The following is a 14,243-nucleotide window of genomic DNA, read 5'->3' on the forward strand; positions in this document are numbered from 1 at the left end:
GTGGAACGGCATGTGCAAGCACTCACACAAAGCGCATGCTCGAGATTATGTATGGCCACCGGCTCCGCCCAGACCTCCCAGAAGCCATACATAATCTCGAGCATGCGCATTGTGGGAGTGCTTGCACATGCCGTTCCACTGTTCAGCTGCTTAGCTGACAGCAACCAGCTCTCCTGTGACAAACCTCCCACCCTGCCTTCCTTAGTCTCAGATTGTTACCCGCTTGGCCACTCTCTCAGGAAACCATGGCAATTTATACCCTCAAATCTGCCATGTCTTCATATGCAGACAAACTCCGGGAAGCTCCATGCACCACCGTATCTATAACTGTGGAACAATCAGAAGAACTAGTGCTAAATTTAAAAAGGGGAAAGTCAACTATCCAAATCCTCAAATGCAGACAAAGCGCAACCTTCGATGAGCGCTAGCGAAATGCACACCAAAAACCACTCTACCAACAAGCAGTCAAACATTTGTAACAACCAACAACATCTTGGACGTACCTGCTCCGACACATCAGACACACAATGAGACCTCAACTGCACTATTAACTCATCAAATATCTGGTGCCGATCTACTTGCATGTCACTCAAGGTGGTCCTTTGGATTCGCCCATATCTGAAGGCACTTGTAAGAACCCACTATCCAACAAGCCCTTGCAACTTCCAGCATTGACAATCCAGACATACCAGCCCTATATTCTCAAATCCTCAAAAACGCAGTGAACAACTCGCATGGATCTGTTAACCCTCAAGATTCAGAGCTTACAAGGGAGAGACACAAACAAAATATTTCTCACACCGAAACATCAAATAAAGATGACTTTCAAGATCGCTCCGTGGTGCAAACCAGATTAAAAACCCAGCCAGATTCTCGGAACATACCTACCATGAACTTGTCACACTCTCCTATCTTATACCCGGACTCACCCAACTCCTCTATAAACTCCTCCGAATCCTCTGCAAGGTCATTTGTAAAACCAACCACCGTCCCTCGTTTGGACTAAAGCAAGCCACAATTTACGGCATACAAAATCACCTTATCAGCCATGAACAATGGCTTGCATGCCTTAACAAAAATGTACTAAACATTAGAAGAAAAAAGCATCCTATCTGCCAAAATCGACTGGATAACTGCCGAACTACACCAACTAAATCAGTCCCTTTTGAGGATTCGTGCCACCCCTACAAATAACAAAAACCCAGAAGACAAACCTCACATTGACTTGCAACCCCTGGCGAAACTTGGAGAAGGCTCTGAAACTAATGAGAAATCTGCCAAAACGATTGAAAAGATTCATTAACTGCACATAAGAGCCCATAACCAATACAACGGTGATAGTACTTTAAGATACGCAAGAGCCAGTGTTTGAAGTATTCTAACTTCAAAAGCACAGAAGAAAAACAAATGAATACTAAAAATACAACAACCAAGATCCTACTCTCAGATAATAAGCCCACTACCTCGAAATCGAAAAAAGTTAATCAATGGATTGACGACACTTCTGCGACAAGTCTTATCCATGCCGCGAGGCAAGGTCGATTCAATAATTCCCACCGTAGACCTTGAATGGGATAACCAAGAACAAGATGAAATAATAAGATTGCTACTCCTATTATCAGGCTGTCGGATAAAGAACACTTTGAAAATGATGAAGATTTAATTAATTACTCAACATACTCCATCACATCTTTGCCAAAACATGAAGACAGACAAGACCTCTAACCTCCCTCAAATTCAAAATCAATGAGGAACTCCCGGCAGCCGATTTGGAGTGCAGAGGATGACAATTTCGCAACTGTGGAACAAAATGGATGCGCACTGAGAAAAGCACTAAAAGACGATGCCTTGCCTCTAAAAATACACGCAATGTAACACGACCATGAAGCAGTAAATTACCTCCCTCGCAGCATGACAGGGGCTCACACTCGATATATGCTGATCGACAAATAGCTCCTCCTTCTTCGAACCAAGTTCCATCAAAAGATATAGAAACAAGTATAAAACGGTCAGACACACTAATGATAACAATGAAGGATGGACAAAAAAAAGAGACCCATTTTCGAATAGAATGACTCCCTGCCTTCCAAACAATTCCTAAACTTTGCCTGAATGAGAGTCAAGATATCGAAGCCCTCCACATTATCAATACCCGAAACATGGACACTGTAATTCTAACTGTGTCATCACAGATTGTAAAAGAAACTATATGGAGGGTGAAAGACAAACTACATCAACATGGATTCATATTAGCCATTGATAAATCACAAAGCTCCCCAACAGAAAGACATAATTTCATGGCAAAAATATGGATGAGACAACCCCTTCTAACCTGGAGAAGGTACAACAACTACTCAAACTAAGGGCAGCCAAGGACATCTCAAACGAGAAGTGTATTTCGAAAAACCTCCATCCCTCTCTGCAAGAAACTAAATGGACATGGCTCAAGAAAGCGATCAAGGACACCAAACACAGAGATACCTAGTAAAGCCAAATGAACCCATTGACTCTTTTAGCATAAATGGCCTTGTGTAGTAGTAGGGGTTACAAATATCTTACAAGGACCAACAAAAAACTTCAATTGGACACTTCCGATCTACTACTCTTACAGGAAACCAGGATACCAACTTTGCCCACTTTACCTGGTTACGAAATATGTTGGACACCTAATATCAAACAAGCCAAAGGCAGACCAATGGCTGGTCTTTTAACAGCCCTTAAATTAGACACAAATGGCAAATTAACATATTGGGTGACCCCTCCACACCCATCTAAGCATCCAGCTATCAAAACGTACACTTTTAAATCCTGGGCACCCTCTGGCCCCCCCACACTGCCATACTCATTCTCTCTTGCAACCCAACTATCCGGTCTGACGATCAATTTATCGGCCATCTTATGTGCATGCTAGATCTCATTGCAAATGAAACAGATTACTCCCTCACATTATTTGCTGGAGATTTTAACATAAGATGCATACCCTCGAATGATTGCATGCTCATCCCTAGAGCAACTAGGTGGATGAACATAATGGCTGAAAGAAATCTCACCCTTCTTAATGGAACCATTCAAGGTGACCCCCACACATGGAAGAGAAACAATTCTGTTGCAATTTTGGAGTATGTCTTAATTTCAACTCAAGAAGTCAATTGCGTTGCAACATTCTCCATCATTCCTACCACAGACAGTGATCATAACCTATTACAAACAATATGGACACCAATGCCTTGTCAGGAACGACCAGATTATAAATTTGCCTTACAACTGCCTGAAGGGAGGAATTGCTTCCCGAACAAACTGCATAACGAGTCCAGACTTACAGAAAGCAAATGTGACTCATCTACGCCCCCGTCATACATGCAAACATTAACATTATTTGCTGAGAAACATCGACCTGGACTGCGCTCGGATCATCGACGCAACCATGTTTAATGAGGAGGGAATTAAGAAACATCAAATTAAGCGATAATTCTGATCATAAAAAAAAAGCTGGCAATAATTGCACTGCAAACAGAAGATCCATAAAGCAGCATAACTCATCCAAATCTCAAAAAGACAACAAACATATGCTCTCAAAGCACTGTCATCCAAATCCAGTGTTCTAATATCGAACCGTCTCAAAAAAAGGGCGAACACTGGAACATCTTCGCTTCTCTTGAATGCTGTAGCCGAACAAACATGTATAAACAACTTCACTATTCTTTTTTGCTGACAGCCGAAGACATTGCGTGCCCTCCGGAAAATGAAATAAACGTACTCATATTTGACCAAACAGACATTCTAATGCAAATTAAAAAAATAAGCTCTTGGTGAGCTACGGGCCCCGATGGTCTCTCAAATGCCGTGTTAAAAGCTCACCCCGAGCAGTGGACCTTGATCTTGCATGCCATATTTCAAACCATAACAAGATCAGGCATTATTCCTGATTCATGGAAGCAATCAATTCTTATTCCAATATTTAAAAAAGGAGAGCAAACCTTACCATCTAATAACAGACCACAAGCTCTGCTGGATACTCCTGGGAAAATCTATGCAAGGTTGGTCCTCAGAGACCTGAATAAATGGCTGGAGTCCGCGAAACTAAAGGATGCCCATTAATCCGGTTTTGTATCCGGATTAGGCACGGGAGTCAATCTGCTTAACATCTCTTCGTTAAAAAAGTAATTTCAACAAAACCTATGTACCTTGCATTCATAGATTTCAAACAAGCGCTCGACTATTTCGCGAACTCTTCTCTAGCTGAAACTAACAGAAGCAGGTTGCCCCCCCTACCTTCTAAATCTGTTGCAACAATTCTACAATAATACATCTATACAAGTGTAGCTAAACCAAGGTGGTCTCCTATCGAAATCCATTATTAGATACTGTGGCCTCAAACAGGGATGCATTCTTGCATCCACACTTTCAACTTTTACATAAGAGACATCCATAAACATTTGGACCCTATGAAAGCTTTCCCACCTAAACTAGGCTCTCAGCTTATAGCGTGGCTTTTGTATGCTGATGACCTTGTGTTGGCAGACCAAACTCCCACTGGACTTCAAAGCCAACTTCAGGAACTTCAAAAATATGCCACTGAAAACATGCTCATGATCAATAGTGGCAAATCCAGTATAATGAAAATGCAATGCAGGAAAGGAAGAACCACAATTTCAACATTCACTTGGTCGAAAGGATCCCAGTCACTTGATGTTGTTCACAAGTACAAATACTTAAGTCAAAATATTAATGACAATCGATCTGATATACCGTATAAGTGCGAAATTAAACAAAAAATGTAATCATTGTCCTCCCAAGCCAAGCTGGTGCATACGAAATATGGCAAATTCTCCTGTCTTCCCATAATAACCTTCTACAAGAAAAAAGTCATACCGGCAATAACATATGGATCACAATGTAGACTACCAGAACATCAACCAGATTGGGAATACCTAAAAGGAATATATTGGAAAACCACGCTCTCTCTACCTAAATGTTTCCCGATCCCAATCATTCAATATGAACTAGGACTCATCCCCTCAGGGCTGTCATTTCTTGGCACTCACTACTACTGTATAGAAAAAGCTTAATGAAAGTGATGCTCCATGCCTCTCTAATTCCTGTGCTAGCATCTGTCCTAGAAAACAGCCATGACACATTGCTAAAAAATTGGGAAGAAACATGTATTCTAATCATAGAACAAGCTGATGTAGACTAAGTGACCCCAACGACAAACCCGGAACGGGCCAAGTATAAACTTTGGCATTATGATTGGACAAGAATCTGAGATAAATGCATCCAATACAAGGTATTTGAGTCTGGACACTTTCTCCCAAAAAGCCTCAAATTCCTACAAAAAAGTCCTGATTCAAGCTATCGTACCCATTTTATGAGATTGCGATTCAACCTGTGGCCTACAAGGGCGCTATAGGTGGAACGATTATAGGACTAACGTCAAACCAACTTGCAGATTTTGTAACATTGCTACACCTCCTGAAACCATAGAACATTTGCTTGTACATTGCACCAGCTTAACCTGTTTGAGAAAAGAATGCTTTGATAATTTCTTCCATGAGTTTTACATCATATCTCCCAATCACATGTGGACTTTGATTTTTAATACACAACATATCTCACTAAATTTGGCTATGATTAATTTTCTACTAAGATTAAACTCATAAAGGTAGTCATTGATTCTATCATATGAAAACTCACCATCAGATATTAAAGCACAGCATTTTATTTTCGACAATACTGCCAGTCCTTTATACAGGAACAAAGCTACCAGACCTCTTGCAAAGGGACTGTAACATACATTTTGATGGCAATGATTGACGCTCTTAATACTTAATGTGCTGAACTCGAATAACCATGAATTCAACAAATAATTCAATTTTTAGTCTTGATTGTATTTATTACAACAAATGTGTGAACTTTTAATTGCATTCTTTTAAAATGTTAAATTGTAAATATGTTAAACACAATTGAATTCATGTTTTATTATTTTTTATTATCTTAACCACATTGTGGCTGCTGCCTTTTCATATATTTAAAAAGTTGTGAGGCACAACTAAAACAAATACAAGTTAATAAATAAAAAAAGAAACATCATTTTGTACTCCCAAAACCTACAGTTGCACACCCAACATATTGTCTCGAAATTAGGCGCTTTGCTGCCCATTCTAGTCACCCCACATTTACCACTTCACAGGTTGCCTTCCTTGCTGCATATATCTGGATGCGACCAAACATATGATACCATTTGCTGCCCAATTTACCCCTCACTACTGCTTCACTGGATTTCCTACCATCTGCCCAACCTTTTCACAGATCAACTTCACATTATTCCCCTGACTGCACTCCTTGTGGATTCCTCTACAATCTTCTTTCAAGACAAACTTCAGAACCCTCTCGATCAACTCGTAGTGGATGCCCCCTGCCCTCCACCACGCGCAACTGTCCTGTCTTCCTTGCAGGATACAGGATTATGGTCACTTAGGGCTGACCTTACAGCCTTATCTTTGGAGGGCATTGTGCTATCCAATATGGACAATATGGACAACCCACACTGGACCATTCTAGAGAATGCCCTCTCCTTTTGACATTGTTATATGTTAATAGTTAAGTCCCTGCTCACAAGATGATGTGATCTCCTGCTACAGCACAGCATAAGCATTCCTCACCCAACTAATCAGAGGATGTCCATCCTGTGTTAATGCTCAGAACCATGCGCCTTCCTTTAAGACAGCACTGCCTACCTGAAAAAGACATAGGAAGGCCCCCCGTTGGCAGTGTGGGTTACTACCTTCCCCTCTATATAATGCTTTACCATTTTGTGTATATCTTAAAATTACAGTTCAACTCTAACAGGTCTCAGGTGTTAAAGATCTTAGTTGCAAAGTTTGTAACTATATACTATAAAGGATATGGATAACTAGAGAACCCTCCAGCTAGGAAATACATATTTTTACATTTATGGGATGGAACTGTAGCAGTAGAAGCTAATCGGTGATGAAGTACTGTAACATGTTGGCCCTCTCCGTCTACCTCCCAGGAGAATGTAGGTGCAGTAACTTTCACCTCTACAGACTTGCACTTACATTAGTTGTGCATTTTGTTTCATGTTTAAAGTTCCTCAATCAGAGATATTACATCAAAACTCTGAGACTGATGGGCCCATTCCCTAATTGACTGATATGCTCTTATGTCTTTATTGATCATGTAATTATATGTTATTTATTATTTGGTGAAAGTTTTAAATGTATAAATCAAATCACAATAAAATCATTTTAAAAAATGACTGACTGGTAAACACTGGCATGCACACTTTCTCTCCATTTGTTCTTCCAATCCTTTTTCCTCTGACCTATTTAGTGTTTAATGTGAATGCAACAGGGACAAGGCACATTTACCCTGTGTGCTTTAGGGTTTGTTTGAATTTCTCTGAATTTCGCCACTGGCACTTTTTTTATAACATTATACCATCAACAATAAAAAAAACTGGCATAATTATTTCAGCAATATCAGGCATGCACGAAGTAGAGGTTTCTTTGTATTGTACAAGCAGATTCTACATAACCCATTTATGTTGTATGTTATTTTGATTATCGTACAACTCGAGTAACTAGATCAATATCACCATTCTTGGAAAAATATATTGACAACATACCTCTGCTGATAACCTTTTCATTTCCTCTTTTCTATGCAGCTCAGCTGCATTTGCCACAGACTCTGCCAAGTGATTCAGGTCTTGTTCCATTGGGACACCCATGAAACTCAGTAAAGGTGGCTCCCAACCATTTCTGAAGCGTGGAATGTAAGGTGGAATGAACTGGTCTTTTGGCCAATCAACTCTGTGGAAGTAAATAAAATTATCAAGAACTGTTTCAATCATTTATGAGACATTAAGTAAAGCTCCGGATTTAAGCACTGACATTTTGCGTAAAAAAATTGATAACTTTAAATGTGTACTATTTAGGTGGGTTAAACGTGACATATTGATCCATTTTTCTTTTATGCTGAAATAGACTTTTATACTTTCACCATAAATGGACTTGGCAACATTAGCAGTTGGCTAAATGATGCATTGCTTTGATCTGTGGTTAAGTGGGCCACAATAAGAAAAATAGATGAGCATTAGAGTTCCAATAATATAAGTACCAGGACCATTCTTCTTCTGTGCAGTTATACGTTGTATTTCAAAGGGGATTAAGAAGTACGGTCTAGTGGAAAAGTATCAAGATCAGCTTCTTGCCAAATAATGGAAGAACACGAGCATGACAATGATAGGAAAGTAATTTGGAACAAGCAAACTGAAAATGAACACTAATATAAATAGAGTTGAAATATAATCTTCCTCTGCAGCAGCCACTGAATTACACATTGGAGAAATATGGTTACCAGTTAACACACAACTACCGACAACAGAATAAACATAAATGGTTTTATTAAGAAACAAGAAAACATAAGAATACACTATTATACAGGAAGACCAGCAAGAAAAAAGGCTTATACAAAGTTCCATTCAGGAAAATCTTCTGCGTAGTGATTACTAGAACTCAGTTGCTATCCGTTATTCTCTCCCAGAATCTTAGGGCTTCAACCCTTTGCCAAGTGCCCCAAAAGTGCTCTCCTTCTCTCTGTTAACTACTCCAGTCTGTTGGGTCAAGGGAATCACCCCCTCTGTTACACATCACCTCCCTTGCAGGCCAGTCAGTCAGGCTGTGGCTCTCCCACTCAGTCGGTCTGCCTCTCTTACTCAGTCTGTGGCTCTTACTCAGTCTCTGTATCTCACACCTAGTCAGTCACTCTCGCTCTTAGTCTCTTTCGCTCTTAGTCAATCTCTCTGTGCATTTTCCTCTTCTTGGCTTCCAGGGCTCTCTTCCCCCTCACTAGAGCACAGCCCTCCATTGGACTTAAAGGGAAGCTCTCATTCTCTTATGCAACCCCTCTTCCAAAGATCAAAATCACACTGTCACTACATCCCCCCCCCACCTTCTCTTTGGTCAGGGTTATCTTTCTTCTGGTCTGAAGGACATCTCCTGCCCCTTACTGGAGCACATCCACTGTATGGGATCTTGTGGTTCTCCTCCCCCTCACTGGAGCCACCCCGCTTCTGGGCTCTGTGAGGGGTCAGGAAAGTGAGGCGGCCATCTTTTGGATGATTTTTAAGCATAATCCATTTTATTAAGTTATCAATTTCATCAAACGCCTCACTATCCCTAATCTGACAAGGATTTCACTGCCTATCAAAACTAAAGGAAAACACTTTAAACCAGGATATCTGGCCCTCACACTTAAACAACACATACACAAAAAATATATGGCAATTCATTGTAACATCAAAAAAGAAATTCACAGTTTCTTGGTAACCTGGGTGAATTCCCCTCCCCCAGGTTTCAAAGTAATTCAGTTCAATGTTCAACAAAACCAAAGGCAATCAAGGAAATTGATATTCTATTGTACAATAGTAGGTCAATTCTTAGCTCCTTCAATGTTAAAGTAAAGTTCTATTAACCAAAGTTCCAACAACAGGAACACTTTTGTTATGGTCAGCCACAATGCTTTGTTACAACTTCCAGTTGCCCAAGAAGAAATGCCACAGTTCAAAGTAAATAAAACTTCTGTAAAAGTTAATAAAACACAGTTCTTGGTTAACTCTTAGCATGTACCTCTTTACAAGATTATGAGTCACAGTAGGCATCTTTGTCAGGATGACTTCATGGCACTTCTACAAGAGTTCACCATGAGAGCCCACTCCTTTGCCTCATAGTATTACACCTTCGTTTGTGCTACTGAAGTCTCACATCTACTGACAACCAAATACACCTCCACAGCTTCAGTACTTTGTGACACTACCATATCTTCAGTACTTTTTTGACTTTAAACAGGTTTTGCTTATGACAAGATTCACTTTCTGGTACTTCAACACCTTCAAGTAGACAAGGCACTCTTCCCCTAAACCTTCCTTTTAGAGGGGCAGTCTCTTTGCTTTTCTTGTCTGTTTGCAACCAACAAGAACCTAGAATTGCCTTTAGGACACACTGCTCTCTTCTTCCTATTGTCTTTGGTAATGTAGGTTGTATCGAAAACAAGGAATGTTTATAAGTAGCACGTTTCCCTTCCCCAAGCTTGCTTTCATCCCTCTGCCTACTGGTAGCTATAATCTCAGCTATAATGAGAAGTGGATGTCGATTTAAATGAAATAGATCCAAATTGTCCAGAGGAAGAGGCTGCCATCTGTGTGGAAACAGCAGTTTGTCCAAATATACCTTTGGAAAAGAAGATAGAAGCAGCTGACGTCCAACAAGTATTGAAATGGTTGACTAACGCTCTACCCGAGATCTTAAGGAAACAATGAGATTTATCCATTTTATCATGGAACTGTCGGGGCTTCTCGCATTTACTTACATCAGAGGGCTCCACGAAAATGTTCGACAAATGCAGCTGTTTCTGTCTACAAGAGACATGGGCCATGGACCCTTTGTTTATTAGATGGTTACACGCTGTTCCACTCATCCGCTACAAGAGGCGATAAGGGGAGGCCTTCTGGTGGACTTGTTATAGGAGTGGTTAATACTTTGGGTTCTAGGCAGATTGAATGTAACTGCGAAAGTAATCTACTTGCAGTCAAAGTGATACTTGATAGTGAAGACATCATGGGCTCATTTCTGTTGGTGAGCCTGTATAATCCCCCTGGGTCAACATTGAATGAACAATTGCAAGACTCTTTACAGGACTTGTTGGCAAATTGGCTACACACAACTATTGATGCAGCAGTAATTTCATTTGTGGGTGATTTCAATTGCCATATGAGAGGATGGGAGTCTAAAACTCAGAACCCGAAATTGAGAGAAAAGGGAGTTATAGTTCACAACAGAAAAGACCTGAAGGGCAATGCATGGGAACATCTGTTTGAATCTTGGGATATGACAATGCTTAATGGTAGAACTGTCAGTGATTACCCTGGGCAACATACATGGTCCAATGGCGTCTCTTACAGTACGCTGGACTATGTGTTTATATGCCCCTGGCTCCTAGAGCAGATTGAAGATCTGATAATTATGCCTAACGAGTGGAGTGACCATGCTGCTTTAAAATGTGTGATGAGCATCCCCAGAAAACAGTTTCCATCTAGTAATGTGGGTATGGTAAAAGTCAACAATGCAGGTACTAGGATGTCCTGGTCTGATAAAAATATAATACGTGCAGTTGAAACTGTGAGAATAATAGAGCCCAATGAGTTGTCCAAATTTAAGGTAATGACCATTAACTCCATAGAGGACTGGATTTGTGCTTTTGCAGGTAAACATGCGGCTGCTCCTATGGGACAAATGATGGTTAGTGGGGGAAATAAATTGCCATTCGACAAAATAATAAGAGATATGAAACGTAACCTTAGAGCTGATCTACGAAGGGCAAAGAAAACAATGGCCCTTGGAGAAGATTACTATCGAACAATTAGAGAGATTAAAAATAGATACAGGTCGGCCATTAAGGCAAAAAAAAGGGCGGATAGGGTACTTTCATGGCAAAAACTGGTGAGTACCATATGTAAAGGAAAGACCCGTAACATCTGGTCTCTTTTGAGCGAGGCACAAGGTGCACAGAGGGGGGCCCTAGTTAACCCCATAGAAGCGAGTGTGTGGGAAAATTTCTGGAAAACAGAAACACAGGGCGAGGAAGTAACAATGTTGGGCAACCCGCCTTGTGAGGTCCCATTTCCTTTATCATATGACCTGATTTTGAATAAGATTAAAGAGATAAAATCGTCAAGAGCACCGGGACCCAACGGTCTGTCCAACATTGTTATGAAAGCATACCCGGAGTTCTGGGCGAGTCTTCTAAATATCCTGTTCGAGAAAGTTTTAATAACAGGTAAAATACCCTGCTCTTGGCAGACGGCAATATTAATCCCCGTCTTTAAAAAGGGTAATAGACTCGATCCAAGTAATTACAGGTTGCTCTCGATGTTAGATGTTACTGGAAAGATATTCGCCTCACTTCTGCTCAATGATCTACAATCTTGGGCTGAGGGTAAAGGAGTACTGTCTAAATTCCAAAGTGGATTTAGACAAGGCTACTCTACTGCCCATAACATCATGATAATGGATATCTTGCGATCTAGAGCATTGAGAAGCGGATCAGCCCCTCTCTATGCACTTTACATAGATTTCTCTGCGGCATTAGATTCCATACCTCGTAGCCGTCTGTGGAAAAAATTACACTCAATGGGCTGTCCGGAAGGTTTAATATACTACTTTAGACTTCTGCATTCAAACAACTCAGTTAAATTGAAGTTAGATCAAGAAGGCCACACAACTGAAAATGTTATGCAAAATAGGGGAGTTAAACAAGGATGTGTAACAGCACCCCTAATATATAACTTATATGTTTACGATATCCCAGATGCAATAAATGATGTCAGCAATTGTCCACCGAGAATTGGAAAAGCAAGTTGCCCAGTATTAGCTTATGCAGATGATTTGGTGGTATTTGACCATACCATCAGTGGGATACGTAGATCGGCGGCTGCACTATGGAAGTATGCAGAAGAGAATGGTCTCACGTGTGCAACTTACAGTAGGGCTAGCGAACATTTCTTATGTCCCTCGGTACAGCTATTTAGGCATAGACTTTGAAGATTCTGGAGATTATGTTGCCTGCAAACAAACGCGCCGTATTAAAGCAGCACAATTGACCGCCTTGTTCTATAGATTCACTGTTAGGCAAGGCGGTTTTACTTTGTGGGGGACCCGCCAACTTTATATCCAGGTTTTTGCTCTGGCGGTAATATACGGCCCGGAAGCCCTTTTGGAGTCTGATCTGAAATGGCTACAGATGCTCGAGGGCAAATTCTGGCGACGCGTCCTCGGTTTATCCCCCTCCGTTCCTATGGCCATTATCAGATTAGAATTGGGCCTGACTTCCTTAAAGGCTTTAGTATTGAAAAAGAGGGCCTCATTATATCTTAGAATGACCCGAGATGCAAAGAATGGACTATTAACAGCGGTCCACCAGGAATTAGAAAAGGAAAGTTCGATTGCCTCAACCGCTGACCAGATGAACAATCTGTTTCGCGATATAGGCTGGCAATCAAGAGGTGGTAAATACTCAGAGGAAGTAAACAGAGCATTGAGCAGACGCCTAGATCTCTGGGATTGGCTGGAGAATTTTGAACACCTTAAGAGTCTGAGTAGTTACCACTTTGTGCAGTATAGATTGTTTGATTTTAGGAAAGCTCAGAAATACTTTAATATCTGTCCATCTGCCTGACTTAGACGGTTTGTATTGCTGCTCAGATTGGAACAATTACCTACGCTTATGATCACGGGGAGAAAAGACATGATTGCTACTGAGAATCGTATATGTCGTCTATGTAAAAACAAAGAGCAGCTGGAGACGGCAAAGCATCTATTGAATGAATGTCCCGAGATGGCCAGCATATTTTCCCCTCTCTTTGTTAGTTATGTCCACGAAAACACGCATATTGGGGAAGCTTTATTTTGGCATCATTGTCTCAATTCTAACAGCATATGTTTGCTGACAGTCCTGTACACTATTTGGTTACAAATTGAAGTTAGATTGGGTATAACTCTTTAGATGACTACATTTATCATATGTAGGTAAATATTAAATAGATTGTATAAAATACGTGTATATAAATTAGTTATTTTAATCTATTTTATTCATTTAATTCTGTTTTCTTTCTTCTTTTTCTTCTGTGAAAGACATTAATTATCTGTATCTAGATTGAATTTGGAGTATGAATTATGTGTATTTGAAATTGTATTTGGATTTTATATGTTATTTAATGTTATATTTGTGTAAAGTTTATGATTTAAGCTATAACACAATAAATATTAAATTAAATTTAGCGTTAGCTATAATAATTAAAGAGAAGCTTTGTAACCACTCTCCTCGCTTCAAAGTAATGCTGGCAGACTTATCTGTGGCAATGCTGAGATTCTATTTGATTCAGAGTACTGTTTAGACTGTTCTTTGGCTTTGGGAAAGACTGATTTCAGTCTCAATTGAGGAATCACCTTGTTCTCTCTTGGCTTGGGCAATGTTTGCTCTCTCCAACTGATAATGTTTAAATATTGGACTTCTCTTTGTTGGCAGAGTAGTATCTGGTAATCACATCTGCAATATCTTAAGTTGCTGCTGCACTACCAGCATTTCGCTTCTAAGTAGAAGAACTTGTTGCTAACTGCAAGCGTTTTAGGTGTCCAGTAACTGCCTAAAGGACCCTAAACAAGTAA

General features: G+C 40.2%; 1 protein-coding gene across 8 annotated transcripts in view; it reads right to left on the reverse strand.

The window, feature by feature from the left end:
* EPS8 (EGFR pathway substrate 8, signaling adaptor) overlaps positions 1 to 14,243 on the reverse strand; it is a 1,868,600-nt gene that overhangs the window by 451,120 nt on the left and 1,403,237 nt on the right. For all 8 annotated transcript variants that reach the window (XM_069628376.1, XM_069628375.1, XM_069628377.1 and 5 more), the window contains one exon: positions 7,649 to 7,832. In XM_069628376.1, the coding sequence (XP_069484477.1) occupies positions 7,649 to 7,832 (184 nt within the window). The remainder of the gene's footprint in view (positions 1 to 7,648; positions 7,833 to 14,243) is intronic.

Source organism: Ambystoma mexicanum, chromosome 12, assembly GCF_040938575.1.
Source record: "Ambystoma mexicanum isolate Mex_15411 chromosome 12, UKY_AmexF1_1, whole genome shotgun sequence".
In the NCBI taxonomy this organism is placed as follows: Eukaryota; Metazoa; Chordata; class Amphibia; order Caudata; family Ambystomatidae; genus Ambystoma; species Ambystoma mexicanum.